Source organism: Hyperolius riggenbachi, chromosome 9, assembly GCF_040937935.1.
Source record: "Hyperolius riggenbachi isolate aHypRig1 chromosome 9, aHypRig1.pri, whole genome shotgun sequence".
Classification (NCBI taxonomy): domain Eukaryota; kingdom Metazoa; phylum Chordata; class Amphibia; order Anura; family Hyperoliidae; genus Hyperolius; species Hyperolius riggenbachi.
Genome location: NC_090654.1, coordinates 66,601,256 through 66,619,310, shown reverse-complemented (window position 1 = coordinate 66,619,310; position 18,055 = coordinate 66,601,256). Strand labels below are relative to the sequence as shown.

At 44.2% G+C, this 18,055-nt stretch overlaps 2 protein-coding genes across 3 annotated transcripts in view; one reads left to right on the top strand and one right to left on the bottom strand.

Annotated features, from left to right (window-relative positions):
* The window catches only part of HYAL2 (hyaluronidase 2), a 60,815-nt gene extending 58,412 nt beyond the window's left edge, over positions 1-2,403 (top strand). For both annotated transcript variants that reach the window (XM_068251562.1, XM_068251561.1), the window contains exon 4: positions 1,310-2,403. In XM_068251562.1, coding sequence (XP_068107663.1) covers positions 1,310-1,708 — 399 coding nt within the window. In that variant the 3' untranslated portion in view covers positions 1,709-2,403. The remainder of the gene's footprint in view (positions 1-1,309) is intronic.
* Positions 2,404-4,125: 1,722 nt separating this feature from the next.
* The window catches only part of LOC137531622 (glycerol-3-phosphate acyltransferase 1, mitochondrial-like), a 45,326-nt gene continuing 31,396 nt past the window's right edge, over positions 4,126-18,055 (bottom strand). The window contains exon 6 of the mRNA XM_068251560.1: positions 4,126-4,201. The gene's annotated coding sequence lies outside the window, so the exon portion shown is untranslated. The remainder of the gene's footprint in view (positions 4,202-18,055) is intronic.

The window sequence follows — 18,055 nt, the reverse complement described above, 5'->3', positions numbered from 1 at the left end:
GGGCCACCAAATGACTGCAGCACACTGGAGCATTGAGAACAACACCAAAGGCTCAAAACACCAGCTGCTTATAGACATAGCGGTCACTCAAAATGTAGACTGAGCAAACTGAGCACAGCCTGAATGTCTACAGGAAAGTGGCCACAGATCTGTGAATGCATGGCCCGATAAAAAGTCAATAGGAAACCTCTTCCTTAAGGACTCAATGGAACATCATTCAAACTGGAGAGGTGTGGCCAGATGGTACTAAGATGATGATAGACGGTAGCTGAAGATGGCCATACACTACACAACTGTGTTTTCAATCGGCACTGCTATCAACATTACGATCATTGCCATTCTCATGTTGTCAATTGAAATGCCAATTGTGGGTCGATCGCAGTGCTGAAGGAAAACACAATTTTTACCTAATTAGACATTTTTTGTCTAATTGACTGTCTGATTGGGTAAGGGCATATGTTATGGTAACCCTCTTAGTGCTACAACTCTAAAAATGTCATTACAATTATAAGGTGATGACCAGGCTGTAGTACTTGAAAGTTAGGCTGGCTGTGTATTGTGACAGGAGTGTGTGAATGCCAGTTAGAACTACTGTCAGTTTTATGTAGAGCATAATGGAAGTCTCTCTCAAGTGGAGAGACCAACACAAAGAGAAAAGAAGTGTATAGAGCATACATGTCAAACTCAGATCCGGGGCCAATGCCATCAAATTTGGCCCTCAAGTGCTTTCCCCACTTTGCATTAAGTTTGGCCCACTGTAGACCATCGGTGAAGCTATAAGATCACCAAGGAAGCCATATGGGGGAGGAAGGGAGAAAGCACTAGACACCAAGACAAATAACATTTATATCGCGCTTTTTTCCTGGCGGACTCAAAGCGCCAGAGCTGCAGCCACTAGGATGCGCTCTATAGGCAGTAGCAGTGTTAGGGAGACTTGCCCAAGGTCTCATACTGAATAGGTGCTGGCTTACTGAACAGGCAGAGCCGAGATTCGAATTCTGGTCTCCTGAGTCAGACAGAGCCCTTAACCATTACACCATCCAGCCACTAGGTAACTGTGTTGGGGACAGAGGAGGGCCATTAGATACCAGGGAACTTATATAAGGGAAGGAGATGGCCACTAAACATTGAGGTTGGCCCGCGACTGGGTTCTTGTGTTAAATTTCAGCCCACTTTGTATTTGAGTCTGACACCCCTAGTATAGAGATAAAATAAAACCTTAGCTGGATTTGCACTTTAACTGATGCAAAGATTAATCTTAGGGCTGTTGATTGCCATGAATTTTCTAATGCATTTCTCCTCCCTGCAGGAAACGTGCCTGAAGATGAAGTCTTACCTGGATGGGGATTTGGGCAGATACATCGTGAACGTCACCACTGCCGCATCGCTTTGCAGCGAGACGCTCTGCAGCAGGAATGGGCGTTGCTTGCGCCAAGAAAATGTCACCTCTGCTTTCCTTCATCTCAACTCGGCCAACTTCCGCATCGTGCAGGCACCTCCGGAATCCAATGTTCCTCTGTTGGCGGAGGGTCAGCTGTCCCAGGAGGATATCGGTCTCCTACGGTCTCAGTTTCGCTGTCAGTGCTATGTGGGCTGGTATGGAAATTCCTGCAGTAATGCAAATATAAACAGTGCAGCATCCACAAGGTCCTCTTCGGTCTACGCACTGCTGTGGTTATCAATAGTTTACATTCTGTTGCTGCTTTAAGGGTCGGAACTCTGTGAGAGAGATTACTTTGTAGTCAGAACACTACAGTGGACACGGATTGTGTGGAGAGCCAGATGGTTTCCACAGCTCAGCTGGAGGGAGCGAGAACTTTATTTATCTATTATAAACTCTCCATCCTGAGACAGGACGGCGTTGTGTATTCCTACCTCTTGGACTTAATTATGACCCCCCTTGCCGCTCTACAGAAAAGGACTATGGGTAGAGCAGGCTGCCTCAGCACTAGCCAGTTCAGTGCAATATAGTTCGGCGTGTCTGGAGATTTGGGAAGCTGCTTTAGCCAAATTGTTGCCCTAATTAACAAGCAATGCAGTCCTTTCCGCACCTGTCTGGCAGCTATAGGTTTTCACCGCGGCAGGGTGCTCAGGGAACATGCCATGTGCCATTCACCACGGGTGTCTCCATCTGTCAGGAGACGCTGCAGCCTTTTTAGTGGTTTACAGACTTAACCTTGTGCCTTTTTTTTCTACGCTGTGAGTGTCTGTGTCATCAACATGTACCCCTCTTCCAAAACCAGGGGAGCTTTGAGTGAACGAGGGCCCCAATGCTAGTCAGGTTCAGACAGATTTTTTAACTTCTTAGTACTGCCACCTTTCCAACCAGCTGCGCCAACACTGTCACCAAGCGCGGGAAGCACATGGAGGGGAGACTCAAATGAATAAAATATGACAAATTTTTAGCGTTGTGTTCTTATTGGCTGAATGAATTGTGTGACAGTCCAAACTCCCACTACTGTACTTCATGAGACAGTCGCTGCTGCTGCTGCTTCTTCTCCTTTTCTTTAAAAGAGTCAGTTCCAGCAAAAACAACCCAAAAACCCTTTTAGTTAGACATTAGGAGATTCTGATGAGTCCTGTGATTTCTTCTCTTGCCTGGACTACAGCAATTAGATCTAACAGAGATACTTCCCACCCATTTTGAGGATGTCCCTTCCTTCCCTCTCCTTTTCCATGTTGCATTTTAACCACTTCAGTACCATAAGTCTCTGGCCCCTTAAGGACCCCAGAGACTTCTGGGTAAAAAAACAGGGCTCACTAATGTCACACCGCAGGGACCCCTCTCGCGCAGTGTTCATGCCACTTCTACTGTCGCTAAAGCCCACTTGCTCTGCTGTCGGTATAACAACAGATCTCCATTAGCCAATCAGGAGCTGATTTCATTGGCTCCTGACTCTGATCACTGTGAGCCAATGTGATTGTCTCACAGTGATTGCCAATGGGGAGGTGAAGTAAAACCTTAGGAAAAAGCACAGAGACAACATGAGCCCAATAGAGCAATCTGTCTCTAACTGGAATAAATCAACGACAGGAAGTATACTCACAAAGATGAGTTGCAGTGAGGGGCAACCAACCACTTGAGGCAGGGGGAGAGAATCAGCCAGTCTCCACTCGAGCAATCCAGTATTATCCGGATGGGAGTGGGTGGGACTCTTGAAAAAATGTGTATTAAATCTGCTAGTGGCCACGCCACTGCAGACTAAAAGCACAAGCTGCCCCCCCAGAAAGACAAGGGGGAGGTAAAACTCTGCATAAACAAGGGTTAAGAGTCATCCAGGATAAATAAAAAACTTTGTTAAAAACACAATCAAATGAAAAAGTAGGAGGTGGCTTACCTCCCCAATGACACTAACAAAGATAAACCACAATAAAGATTTGTATTTTGCACAGGCAATGCGTTTCGTGGGTACTTGCCCACTTCCTCAGGCCATTGACAATGCCACTTTAAACAAACCAAATAGCCAGGATCTAACTCTATCATTATTTGTTTCAGGTTTGCTTTAAAGCAGGAGGGACAGCCATACTATGCCACGAAAAAAAAACATATATAAGAAGATAAATACTTGATCTACTTACATAAGGGATGTATTGTACTATCCACATTTTGATTTCAGTGAATTTTATATAGTAAATGAAGAGAATTCTGTTCCTGGAAGTCTCTATGTCTTTTTCCCACAGTCTGAAGCTAAATCCTGATGTCATTTCCCCTCTTAGTTCTCCTCCAATCTGCTGTGTCATTCTGGCTTGCTTTCTAACCACATGTGAGCACAGGATTAGATTTCAGCCAAGCCCTTCACACTGCAGTGTGCTCAGCCCAATCAATGAGAATCAGGAATGTGGGAAGGGGTGATGACGACAAGCTCCCTTCTCTACTGTCTTCCGCGACAGCGAGAGAATAGAGCCTGGGTAACTGAGATAAGATTATTACAGCAGAGACATTTCTGAATAGAGCTTCCACTGCAGGGTGAAGTTCCTGGCAGCATTATAAACACAGTGCAGAGTTTAAATGGAATTAGATTTTGTGGCTGACAATCACACTTTAAAGATTTCTCATAATGTATCAGAACTGAAAATTGATACCGGTAAGTCTCTAGGACTTGGGGAGATATATTCCTGAACTCACCTGACTTCCTGTCCAGGCATTCTATGAAAGAACACTGCAGGCAGCCTCTAAGAAGTCTCCTTTAGTCTGAAATGTCTAAGAACACAGAAGCACAGGTCACATTTCACAACAAAATGAAAATACAATTAATAATAAATAGTTCAGGCAGATTTTTTTCAGATTGCGTGTCATGGAAATACAATTGCAAAAAAAAAAAAAAAAAGGTATTTTAAAATGAAATTGCAAAACCAATATAAAGATGAAACGTTTAGGCTGCAAACAGTCAGCAGTGGCAGTCTACATCACAGCTTGCTGCTCCCTCCCCCTGACACTCCCCCTACTGTTTCCCTGCAGTCACTTGGAAGCCTATCCCCAGAAGTGATGCAACTAATGCCATTGGAGGGGAAGGCTTCTGACACACATTATTCACAGCCTCATCCCGCACAGAGATGTTCCACATTTTTGTCACCATACACCAGACTCCCTCCCTCAGGCAATGGCTGGTGGCCCTCCATGCAGTTGTTTCGCTGTCAGTGCTGCATGCCTCATTTGGGCGCCCAGAGTTTCAGCTGGGCGCCGCACAATTTATAAAAATAATAATATTAATTTGACCACCGCGAATAGCCGGTGCCCGAATTACGTGTCCGCCGAGTTGCTACAACTCAGAGGAGGAATAGTAATCACCACGGGTTTGTGCAGGAGCCGAGTGAGTCGTTTTTTGACCTCACCCTGTGAAATGGACCACGCTGATAATGAATGGACTCAGCTGTTAATGCTAAACACTTGCAGAGTAGTCATTAACTTCTGTTTTAATGGATGCACATACCATTCTCAGCAACTACTGCCTATAAAAATGTCTGCATTGCTCTCTTCAACGCCTAGACAAGAATGTGGAAGATTTAACCTGCATTACTTGACGCTGGCTGTTGGCTGGTCACCGCTAAGCACACAGGTCTTAGGGCCCATTCACACTTGCGTTGCAGGAGTAATTTTTCTGCAATTTCACGTGGAAAAATCACTGAACACTGCGGCGATTTTTCCGCGATCGAATTTAGCGCTTCTATAGTACTGAAACACAATTGCCGGGAAATCGCCTGAAAATGGTGCAGGCTACGTGTTTGCGTTTCATGTTTTGGGGTGATTTGTGGCGATTAGCGCAAATCGCCCATGTAAGAACGGGCCCATAGACTTTTATTACGGTAGCACTTTTTAAAAGCGCTAGCGTTTGAGCATTTTGCCGAAATCGCGGCAAAACGCTCTAGTGTGAATGGGCCATTACACTAAGGTTGCTTCTTCACCAAGGCAGAGTCAACCTTAAAGAAAACCTGAACTGAAATGAAAAGCCAAAATAAACATGCACAAGTCATACTTACCTCCCGTGTACTCTACTTATCAATCTCTTTCTCCTCTCCTGCGTCCTATTCGTCCACTGATCAATTAAATTCTCTGTCCTCCATTTTGAAAATGGCCATTACTCCATAACAGCTTTCTGGTCAGCACACAGTTAACCACTTCAGGACCACAGTCTTTTCGCCCCTTAAGGACCAGAGCCTTTTTCTCCATTCAGACCACTGCAGCTTTCACGGTTTATTGCTCGCTCATACAACCTACCACCTAAATGAATTTTACCTCCTTTTCTTGTCACTAATACAGCTTTCTTTTGGTGCTATTTGATTGCTCCTGCGATTTTTACTTTTTATTATATTCAGCAAAAAAGACATGAATTTTGGCAAAAAAATGATTTTTTTAACTTTCTGTGCTGACATTTTTCAAATAAAGTAAAATTTCTGTATACATGCAGCGCGAAAAATGTGGACAAACATGTTTTTGATAAAAAAAACCCATTCAGTGTATATTTATTGGTTTGGGTAAAAGTTATAGCGTTTACAAACTATGGTGCAAAAAGTGAATTTTCCCATTTTCAAGCATCTCTGACTTTTCTGCGCACCTGTCAGGTTTCATGAGGGGCTAAAATTCCAGGATAGTACAAATACCCCCCAAATGACCCCATTTTGGAAAGAAGACATCCCAAAGTATTCAGTGAGAGGCATGGTGAGTTCATAGAAGATTTTATTTTTTGTCACAAGTTAGCGGAAAATGACACTTTCTAACAAAAAAAAGAAAAAAAAAAAAGTTTCCATTTCTTCTAACTTGCGACAAAAAAAAATAAAATCTGCCACGGACTCACTATGCTCCTCTCTGAATACCTTGAAGTGTCTACTTTCCAAAATGGGGTCATTTGTGGGGTGTGTTCACTGTCCTGGCATTTTGGGGGGTGCCTAATTGTAAGCACCCCTGTAAAGCCTAAAGATGCTCATTGGACTTTTGGCCCCTTAGCGCAGTTAGGCTGCAAAAAAGTGCCACACATGTGGTATTGCCGTACTCAGGAGAAGTAGTATAATGTGTTTTGGGGTGTATTTTTACACATACCCATGCTGGGTGGGAGAAATATCTCCATAAATGACAATTGTTTTATTTTTTTTACACACAATTGTCTATTTATAGAGATATTTCTCCCACTCAGCATGGGTATGTGGAAAAATACACCCCAAAACACATTATACTACTTCTCCTGAGTACGGCGATACCACATGTGTGGCACTTTTTTGCACCCTAACTGCGCTAAGGGGCCCAAAGTTCAATGAGTACCTTTAGGATTTCACAGGTCATTTTGAGAAATTTCGTTTCAAGACTACTCCTCACGGTTTAGGGCCCCTAAAATGCCAGGACAGTATAGGAACCCCACAAATTACCCCATTTTAGAAAGAAGACACCCCAAGGTATTCCGTTAGGAGGATGGGGAGTTCATAGAAGATTTTTTTTTTTTGTCACAAGTTAGCGGAAATTGATTTTAATTGTTTTTTTTCCGCTAACTTGTGACAAAAAATAAAATCTTCTATGAACTCACCATACTCCTAACGGAATACCTTGGGGTGTCTTCTTTCTAAAATGGGGTCATTTGTGGGGTTCCTATACTGCCCTGGCATTTTAGGGGCCCTAAACCGTGAGGAGTGGTCTTGAAACCAAATGTCGCAAAATGACCTGTGAAAAGGTACTCATTGGACTTTGGGCCTCTTAGCGCACTTAGGGTGCAAAAAAGTGCCACACATGTGGTACCGCCGTACTCAGGAGAAGTAGTATAATGTGTTTTGGGGTGTATTTTTACACATACCCATGCTGGGTGGGAGAAATATCTCTGTAAATGACAATTGTTTGATTTTTTTTACACACAATTGTCCTTTTACAGAGATATTTCTCCCACCCAGCATGGGTATGTGTAAAAATAAACCCCAAAACACAATATACTACTTCTTCTGAGTACGGCGATACCACATGTGTGACACTTTTTTGCAACCTAGGTGCGCTAAGGGGCCTAACGTCCTATTCACAGGTCATTTTGAGGCCTTTGGATTCTAGACTACTGCTCACGGTTTAGGGCCCCTAAAATGCCAGGGCAGTATAGGAACCCCACAAGTGACCCCATTTTAGAAAGAAGACACCCCAAGGTATACTGTTAGGAGTATGGTGAGTTCATAGAAGATTTTTTTTTGTCACAAGTTAGCGGAAAATGACACTTTGTGAAAAAAAAAAACAATACATATCAATTTCCGCTAACTTGTGACAAAAAATAAAATCTTCAATGAACTCATCATACACCTAACAGAATACCTTGGGGTGTCTTCTTTCTAAAATGGGGTCACTTGTGGGGTTCCTATACTGCCCTGGCATTTTAGGGGCCCTAAAACGTGAGGAGTAGTCTTGAACCCAAATGTCTCAAAATGACCTGTGAAACCCTAAATGTACTCATTGGACTTTGGGCCCCTTAGCACAGTTAGGCTGCAAAAAAGTGTCACACATGTGGTATCGCCGTACTCAGAAGAAGTAGTATAATGTGTTTTGTGATGTATTTTTACATATAACCATGCTGGGTGGGAGAAATATCTCTGTAAATGACACATTTTTGATTTTTTTTACACACAATTGTCCATTTACAGAGAGATTTCTCCCACCCAGCATGGGTATGTGTAAAAATACACCACAAAACACATTATACTAATTCTCCTGAGTATGGCAATACCACATGTGACACTTTTTTGCAGCCTAGGTGCGCTAAGGGGCCCAACGTCCTATTCACAGGTCATTTTGAGGCATTTGTTTTCTAGACTACTCCTCACGGTTTAGGGCCCCTAAAATGCCAGGGCAGTATAGGAACCCCACAAGTGACCCCATTTTAGAAAGAAGACACCCCAAGGTATTCCGTTAGGGGTATGGTGAGTTCATAGAAGATTTTATTTTTTGTCACAAGTTAGTGAAAAATGACACTTTGTGAGAAAAACAATAAAAATCTAATTTCCGCTAACTTTTGACAAAAAATAAAATCTTCTATGAACTCATCATACACCTAACAGAATACCTTGGGGTGTCTTCTTTCTAAAATGGGGTCACTTGTGGGGTTCCTATACTGCCCTGGCATTTTACGGGCCCAAAACTGTGAGTAGTCTGGAAACCAAATTTCTCAAAATGACTGATCAGGGGTATAAGCATCTGCAAATTTTGATGACAGGTGGTCTATGAGGGGGCAAATTTTGTGGAACCGGTCATAAGCAGGGTGGCCTCTTAGATGACATGATGTTTTGGGCCTGATCTGATGGATAGGAGTGCTAGGGGGTGACAGGAGGTGATTGATGGGTGTCTCAGGGGGCGGTTAGAGGGGAAAATAGATGCAATCAATGCACTGGGGAGGTGATCGGAAGGGGGTCTGAGGGGGACCTGAGGGTTTGGCCGAGTGATCAGGAGCCCACACGGGGCAAATTAGGGCCTGATCTGATGGGAAGGTGTGCTAGGGGGTGACAGGAGGTGATTGATGGGTGTCTCAAGGTGTGATTAGAGGGGGGAAATAGATGCAAGCAATGCACTAGCGAGGTGATCAGGGCTGGGGTCTGAGGACGTTCTGAGGTATGGGCGGGTGATTGGGTGCCCGCAAGGGGCAGATTAGGGTCTAATCTGATGGGTAACCGTGACAGGTGGTGATAGGGGGTGATTGATGGGTAATTAGTGGGTGTTTAGAGGAGAGAAGAGATGTAAACACTGCACTTGGGAGGTGATCTGATGTCGGATCTGCGGGCGATCTATTGGTGTGGGTGGGTGATCAGATTGCCCGCAAGGGGCAGGTTAGGGGCTGATTGATGGGTGGCAGTGACAGGGGGTGATTGATGGGTGGCAGTGACAGGGGGTGATTGATAGGTGATTGACAGGTGATCAGTGGGTTATTACAGGGAATAACAGATGTAAATATTGCACTGGCAAATTGATAAAGGGGGGTCTGAGGGCAATCTGAGCGTGTGGGCGGGTGATTGGGTGCCCGCAAGGGGTAGATTAGGGTCTAATCTGATGGGTAACAGTGACAGGTGGTGATAGGGGGTGATTGATGGGTAATTAGTGGGTGTTTAGAGGAGAGAAGAGATGTAAACACTGCACTTGGGAGGTGATCTGATGTCGGATCTGCGGGCGATCTATTGGTGTGGGTGGGTGATCAGATTGCCCGCAAGGGGCAGGTTAGGGGCTGATTGATGGGTGGCAGTGACAGGGGGTGATTGATGGGTGGCAGTGACAGGGGGTGATTGATAGGTGATTGACAGGTGATCAGTGGGTTATTACAGTGAATAACAGATGTAAATATTGCACTGGCGAATTGATAAGGGGGGGTCTGAGGGCAATCTGAGCGTGTGGGCGGGTGATTGGGTGCCGGCAAGGGGCAGATTAGGGTCTAATCTGATGGGTAACAGTGACAGGTGGTGATAGGGGGTGATTGATGGGTGATTGATGGGTAATTAGTGGGTGTTTAGAGGAGAGAAGAGATGTAAACACTGCATTTGGGAGGTGATCTGATGTCGGATCTGCGGGCGATCTATTGGTGTGGGTGGGTGATCAGATTGCTCGCAAGGGGCAGGTTAGGGGCTGATTGATGGGTGGCAGTGACAGGGGGTGATTGACGGGTGATTGACAGGTGATTGACAGGTGATCAGGGGGGATAGATGCATACAGTACACGGGGGGGGGGGGGGTGTCTGGGGAGAATCTGAGGGGTGGGGGGGTGATCAGGAGGGAGTAGGGGGCAGATTAGGGACTAAAAAAAAAAATAGCGTTGACAGATAGTGACAGGGAGTGATTATTGGGTGATTAGGGGGGTGATTGGGTGCAAACAGTGGTCTGGGGGGTGGGCAGGGGGGGGGGGTCTGAGGGGTGCTGTGGGCGATCAGGGGGCAGGGGGGGGAAATCAGTGTGCTTGGGTGCAGACTAGGGTGGCTGCAGCCTGCCCTGGTGGTCCCTCGGACACTGGGACCACCAGGGCAGGAGGCAGCCAGTATAATAGGCTTTGTATACATTACAAAGCCTATTATACACTTTCCGTGCGGCGATCGGGCAGCTAGTAACCCGCTTCCGAACGGCCGGCGGGTTACAGCAAGCGGTGGGCGGAGCCAGTCCCCGGCGGCTGATCGCGTCACAAATGACGCGATCGCCGCATAGCCACTCCCGCAGCCGCCCCCGCCGATGGGCGTATTGCGGTCGTTTGGGCCCGGACTTTGCCGCCGCCCATCGGCTGGGGGGCGGTCGTTAAGTGGTTAAACTGTAACATCGCCACTTGAGCCATAGGGAAACATGGACACATCAGTTCTCCTCTCAGCTATAACTGACAGCAACTGCTATATTTCAGTTCTGACAAAATATTGTCAGAATTGGAAGGGATTATTGTCAGAAGAAAATGGTGAGCCTCTGAGAGGAACTGATGGCAAGGTAACTATGTAATGTTCATTTGAAGTTACCTCATGTGTTTATTTTAAATAATTTTACTCAGTACAGGTTCTCTTTAAAGAGAATCTGTATTGTTAAAATCGCACAAAAGTAAACATACCAGTGTGTTAGGGGACATCTCCTATTACCCTCTGTCACAATTTCGTCGCTCCTCGCCGCATTAAAAGTGGTTAAAAACAGTTTTAAAAAGTTTGTTTATAAACAAACAAAATGGCCACCAAAACAGGAAGTAGGTTGATGTACAGTATGTCCACACATAGAAAATACATCCAAACACAAGCAGGCTGTATACAGCCTTCCTTTTGAATCTCAAGAGATCATTTGTGTGTTTCTTTCCCCCTGCAGCTATCTTCCACTGAAGTGTCAGGTTGTTTCTTCCTGCAGAGTGCAGACAGCTCTGCCTGTATGTAATTCCTCAGTATGTGAAAGCCCAGCCAGCTCAGAGGAGGATTTATCCAGCTTGTAAAAGATAAGAGAGAAGAGAGAAGCTGCCCTTATCTAAATAATACACAGGCAGTGTGCATAGAGGGGGGAGATGCATCACAGAACCACAACACTGAAGAACTTGGCAGCCTTCCAGACACAGGCTGACAAGTCTGACAGGAGAGAGATAAGTTGATTTATTACAGAGATGGTTATAGTAGAACCTGCTGCAGTAAGCCAGAACACATTAGAATAGCTTTTGGAACTTGTAGGATGATAAAAAACAGGATGCAATTTTTGTTACGGAGTCTCTTTAAGTATTTCAGAGATTATGATTTAGAAAAAACCTGCAGGAAATATGCAGAGAAATAGTAATAAAACAAATACAATCAACTGTAAAATAAAAATGTTTTTATAAATATATAAAAAAATAAAAGTGAAAATACTTAAAGGGAACCTAAAGCGAGGCTTCCATATTTATTTCTTTTTAAGCAATACCAGTTGCATGGCAGTCCTGCTTATCTCTTTGGATGTAATAGTGTCTGAATCACCCACCTGAAACGAGCATGCAGCTAATCCAGTCAGACTTCAGTCAGACCACTTGACCTACATGCTTGTTGAGGGGCTATGGCTAAAAGTATTTAAGATCAGCAGGACAACCAAGCGATGTGCATTGTTTAAAAGAAAATTACTATGCAGCCTCTATAGCCCTCTCACTTTAGGTTCCCTTTAAATTCAAAGGAGAGAGAGAGAGAGAGAGAGAGAGAGAGAGAGAGAGAGAGAGAGAGAGAGAGAGAGAGAGAGAGAGTGTGTGTGTGTGTGTGTGTGTGTGTGTGTGTGTGTGTGTGTGTGTGTGTGTGTGTGTGTGTGTGTGTGTGTGTGTGTGTGTGTGTGTGTGTGTGTGTGTGTGTGTGTGTGTGTGTGTGTGTGTGTGTGTGTGTGTGTGTAGCTTCAGATTTGCTTTAAAGGCACAACTGAAACAGGTGCGGAAAACTAATGTGATTCTCACTAGTACTTGTTACAGGGGAGCTCTCCTTTCCCTTTTTAACAGAGACATCATTTTCACACGTTGCAATGCATGTTTAGCAGGGGTGCTGCATGCAAGATTCTCTCAGGTCCCCACCCTAGCGCAAGTTTAAAATCACCCAAGGATTTGCAAACTTGCATGCAAATGGGACATGCATACCTCCCAACTTTTTAAAGGGGAACTCAAGTAAGAGCTATACGGAGGCTGCCATATTTATTTCCTTTTAATCAATACCAGTTGCCTGGCAGCCCTGCTGGTCTATTTCTCTGCAGTAGTATCTGAATAACACCATAAACAAGCATGCAGCTAGTCTTGTCAGCTCTGACTTTAAAGTCTCAAACACCTGATCTGCTGCATGCTTGTTCAGGGGCCATGGCTAATAGTATTAGAGGCAGAGGATCAGCAGGGCTGTCAGGCAACTGGTTTTGCTTAAAAGGAAATAAACATGGCAGCCTCCATATACTTCTCTCTTCAGTTCCCCTTTAAAGAGAACCTGTACTAAGTAAAAATATTTAAAATAAACACATGAGGTAACTTCAAATGAACATTGCATAGTTACCTTGCCATCAGTTCCTCTAAGAAGCTCACCATTTTATTCTGACAATAATCCCTTCCAGTTCTGACAATATTTTGTCAGATCTGAAATATATCAGTTGCTGTCAGTTATAGCTGAGGGGAAAACTGATCTACCAGGCAATGTCCATGTTTCCCTATGGCTCAAGTGGGTGATGCTACAGTTTAAATGTGTGCTGACCAGCAAGCTGTTATGGGTAACGGCCATTTTCAAAATGGAGGACGGAAAATTCCCTTGATCACAGTGAACAAACAGGACTCGGGACAGGAGAAAGACACTGAGGAGTAGACTACATGGAAGGTAAGTATGACTTGTGTATGTTTATTTCGACTTTTAATTTTCAGTTCAGGTTTTCTTTAAGATGAGAAAGAGGGACACTTAAGCCACCCCCCTGCCACACCCCTGATCATGCCCCCATCACACCCCTAGTCACACATACCATAAAGATTTCATAAAAATATGTTGTTTTATAATTCAAACCACACTGGTCCTTTCTATCCTGATTCATTTTCCTTCATATTAACATTTTAAAAGTAGTAATATATCAATTTAAGGGATGGGAATAAAGTTTAGAGTCAAGCAAACACATTTTTTAGTTGAGAAATACAGAAATACATAGTTAAAGGAAAAAAGTCCTGAAAGAGGGACAGGGCACCCAAAGAGGGACTGTCCCTCCAAAAGAGGGACAGTTGGCAGCTATGGACATGGGAGCAGCTAACCATAAAAAGGGGGGAAAGGGTGTACCTAAAGGCCTGGGACCCACTATCAGTTGTGATTTGTAAAGCTCTTGCTATTGTAAAGCTATAGGTGATTTTTTTTAAAATTATATAACCACAATTTGGGAGAGTCTTTATAAGCATAAAGAGGTGCTCCTCCACACCAATGGCAATCTTTATCCAATGTGATGAGATTTGGTATTTTTGGATGATTTTTACTGATTACCTTTTGAAGAGGATCACATTTTGTTCTATAATTGTATTATAAAAAAATATAAAAAGAATATATATATATATATATATATATATATATGTATATATATATATATATATGTATACTAAAGGATTATTAGGAACACCTGTTCAATTTCTATTTCTCATTAATGCAATTATCTAATCAACCAATCACATGGCAGTTGCTTCAATGCATTTAGGAGTGTGGTCCTGGTCAAGACAATCTCCACAACTCCAAACTGAATGTCAGAATGGGAAAGAAAGGCGATTTAAGCAATTTTGAGCGTGGCATTGTTGTTGGTGCCAGAGAGGCCGGTCTGAGTATTTCACAATCTGCTCAGTTACTGGGATTTCCACGCACAACCATTTCTAGGGTTTACAAAGAATTGTGTGCAAAGGAAAAAACATCCAGTATACAGCAGTCCTGTGAGCGAAAATGCCTTGTTGATGCTAGAGGTCAGAGGAGAATGGGCCGACTGATTCAAGCTGATAGAAGAACAACGTTGACTGAAATAACCACTCGTTATAACCGAGGTATGCAGCAAATCATTTGTGAAGCCACAACTCACACAACCTTGAGGCAGATGGGCTACAACAGCAGAAGACCCCACCGGGTACCACTCATCTCCACTACAAATAGGAAAAAGAGGCTACAATTTGCTCGAGCTCACTAAAATTGGACAGTTGAAGACTGGAAAAATGTTGCCTGGTCTGATAAGTCTCGATAGACTCAGAATTTGGCGTAAACAGAATGAGAATATGGATCCATCATGCCTTGTTACCACTGTGCAGGCTGGTGGTGTAATGGTGTGGGGGATATTTTCTTGGCACACTTTAGGCCCCTTAGTGCCAATTGGGCATTGTTTAAATGCCACGGGCTACCTGAGCATTGTTTCTGACCATGTCCATCCCTCATGACCACCATGTACCCATCCTCTGATGGCTACTTCCAACAGGATAATGCACCATGTCACAAAGTTCAAATCGGTTTCCTGAACATGACAATGAGTTCACTGTACTAAAATGGCCCGCACCACCAGATCTCAACCCAATAGAGCATCTTTGGGATGTGATGGAACGGGAGCTTCGTGCCCTGGATGTGCATCCCACAAATCTCCATCAACTGCAAGATGCTATCCTATCAATATGGGCCAACATTTCTAAAGAATGCTTTCAGCACCTTGTTGAATCAATGCCACATAGAATTAAGGCAGTTCTGAAGGCGAAAGGGGGTCAAACACCGTATTAGTATGGTGTTCCTAATAATCCTTAAGGCGAGTGTATATATATATATATATATATATATATATATATATATATATATATATATAATTTTTTTTAAATGACCGCTCAAGTGAGAACACACACATAGCATTACATTAGCAAGAGCTTTTCAAGTCACTGGTGCTTAGAAAAGTGCTTCTAGTAGGTCTCGGGCCATAACCTGTGGCAGAGCTTCCCCACCCAATCAAGTTTTGAAAGGTGGGAAGCAGATGTGTTTGTGCAGTGAATCCACCCAGTGGATTTATTTAGTCAGTTTTCCTAAATAAGTTGGGCTGGGGTGGGAGGTGTCTCAGCCTTTGGTGTCTCAGCCTTGGGTGCTGGAGGACCTTGTCCCGGCTCTGATCGTATGGCATCAACTTACTTACTGTTATATTGATCTGGTCAGATAGTAGCATGGGGGGGGGGGGGAATCGTTAATCAGTTTCATCTGCTTTTGGTGTTAATAAAATTACCAACAGGTGTACTAGAGGGGGCAACAATGAGATGACCACCACAACAGAAATTGGTTTGACAGGCGGAGGCCACTGTCCTTCTTCCCCTCCTCAGACTATATTTTCCCTAGTTTTATATTTGGCTAGTCAGTGTCACTATTAGTGGCATGAGGCGATGCCTGGACCTTAAAGAGGTTGCACAGATAGACCAGCACCTCCAGGATGGCACATCAGTATGTGCCATTGCCAGAACTTTTGCTGGTAACTTGAAGGACAACTGTAATGAGAGGGATATGGAGGCTGCCATATTCATTTCCTTTTAAGCAGTACCAATTGCCTGGGTATCCTGCTGATCCTCTACCTCTAATACTATTAGCCATAGACCCTGAACAAGCATGCAGCAGATCAGGTGTTTCTGACATTATTGTCAGATCTGACAAGATTAGCTGCATGCTTGTTTCTAGTGTGCTTTAGACACTACTGCAGCCAAATAGATCAGCAGGGCTGCCAGGCAACTGGTATTGCTTAAAAGGAAAGAAAATGTCAGCCTCCATATTCTTTTCACTGCAGTTGTCCTTTAAGCAAGGAGGAACAGGATAAGTGCTGTTAAATCCCTAATAAATGACCCCCAGCAGGCTTCAGAAACAGATTTTATAAGGCTAGCCTAAGGTCCCGATGTCCTCTAGTAGGCCCTATGCACATTGCCCGGCACCGTGCTCAATTGGCATTTGCCACAAAGTACCAGAATTGGCAGGTCTGCCACTGGCTTTTCACAGATGAAAGCAGATTTACTCTGAGCACATGTGACAGACACGAAAGGGCCTAGAGAAGCCAGGAGTATGTTATGCTGCCTGTAACATCGCTCAGCATGACTGGTTTGGTGGTAGGTCAGTGATGATGGGCAGCACGGTGGCATAGTGGATAGCACTCTCGTCTTGCAGTGCTGCATCCCATTTATTAGGAGGATAACTCCATTACCATAGTGATTTTAGCATCTATGTATGAAAGCTGGCTCTCAGAATTAAGCTCCAGGTCAGTGAACCACCCCCATTCGGTTTGTTTATTTCTATTATAAACTCAATACCAGAGAATTTATGATCTTGGCTTCAACTACACGGCCTCATCGTCATTATTACAAACCCTTTGAAGATTTCTGTACTAATTAAGGCTTATGATTCATTTATTTACATTCTTTCTAAAAAGACCCATTTTTTTTCTTATGGCTCTTAGGCTGTGTAAATAACATTGATATCCATAGCTGATTTAGCAGATGTTTTGAACGTTAGCAAATTGAGGATAGATTCTCAATAGGCTGTTTGGGGATGTCAGACCTTCCTGTTCTACAAGGCCGACTACTATCCATCCCGCAGCTGTGCCTCCATGCTATCCACTCACAGTCGGTGGATAGGCTGCTAGCCACTATGGAGGTGTGTCTACAATCAGGATTACAGTTTGCTCCACCCCTGCGATGATAAGTGCCTCACTGACTGGGGGCCGGGTTTGGTCTTGGTATAGAAGAAGGGGTCAAAGCTGCAGCTGTTGCCATTGGAGTTTTGATGACTACTGACAGCTTGTAACCTGAAGTTGGAATCTTAACGTGAACCAAGCACCATTTTTAGCACCCAGGGCATCTTAATAGCACATTAAAAATGCATGCCAACAGTGTGGCTAATAATTAGAAAAATACATTTTACCTCTTCTTTCTACATTTAAAAATGTAGCAGAGGGTTTTATTACCCTACTTCTGAGGTCTGCCCAACCACCAAGATATTAGGCAGATAAGTACTTATGTAATAATTTTATTGCACACATTAGCAGAGAGCAAACAAAAAAGCTTTCATTAGCAGGGAGGGGTGGGGAGATAGGACACTGTGCTTTAAAGATTTTTAGAGAAGTCACAGGTGCTATCTTCACACCTTCGTCTGGATAAATAATAGGTAGCTAGACGGGGAGGGCGGAACATGGCAGCTCCTACAGCTATTAGAAACCAGGACAAACAGCAGAAAAAAAAAGTGGCACTTGGTTCCCTTTAACCCTTTCCAATCCTTTTCCCCAATCACCCATGTCCCTCCCCAGCACTTACTTTTTTTCAGGTGTCCTGGAGGGGGGGGGGGGGGGGGGGGCTTGGGGGTTACCAGGAATATATAGTGGTGGAGGGGATCCTGAGTGTCTGTACCTCCTCGAATTAGAGCGAGTTTACCCAGCATCAGTGGCGGGGGGCAGGACTAGCATCATCTTGCGCACTGTAGCTTCACCCCCTTGCACGTGTCTCAACCTAATGACGTGATGCTGGGTGGATGTGGATAGGGTCAAAGTTTTGGACATAGGGTGACACCATGCATAGGCAAACGTGTGTGTGTGGGGGGGGGGGGGGGGAATTACAGCTGCCCAGAATCCCCCCTCAGACCAGGGCCGTTGCAGTGTCTGGGGACAGGCACAAGTTGAGACA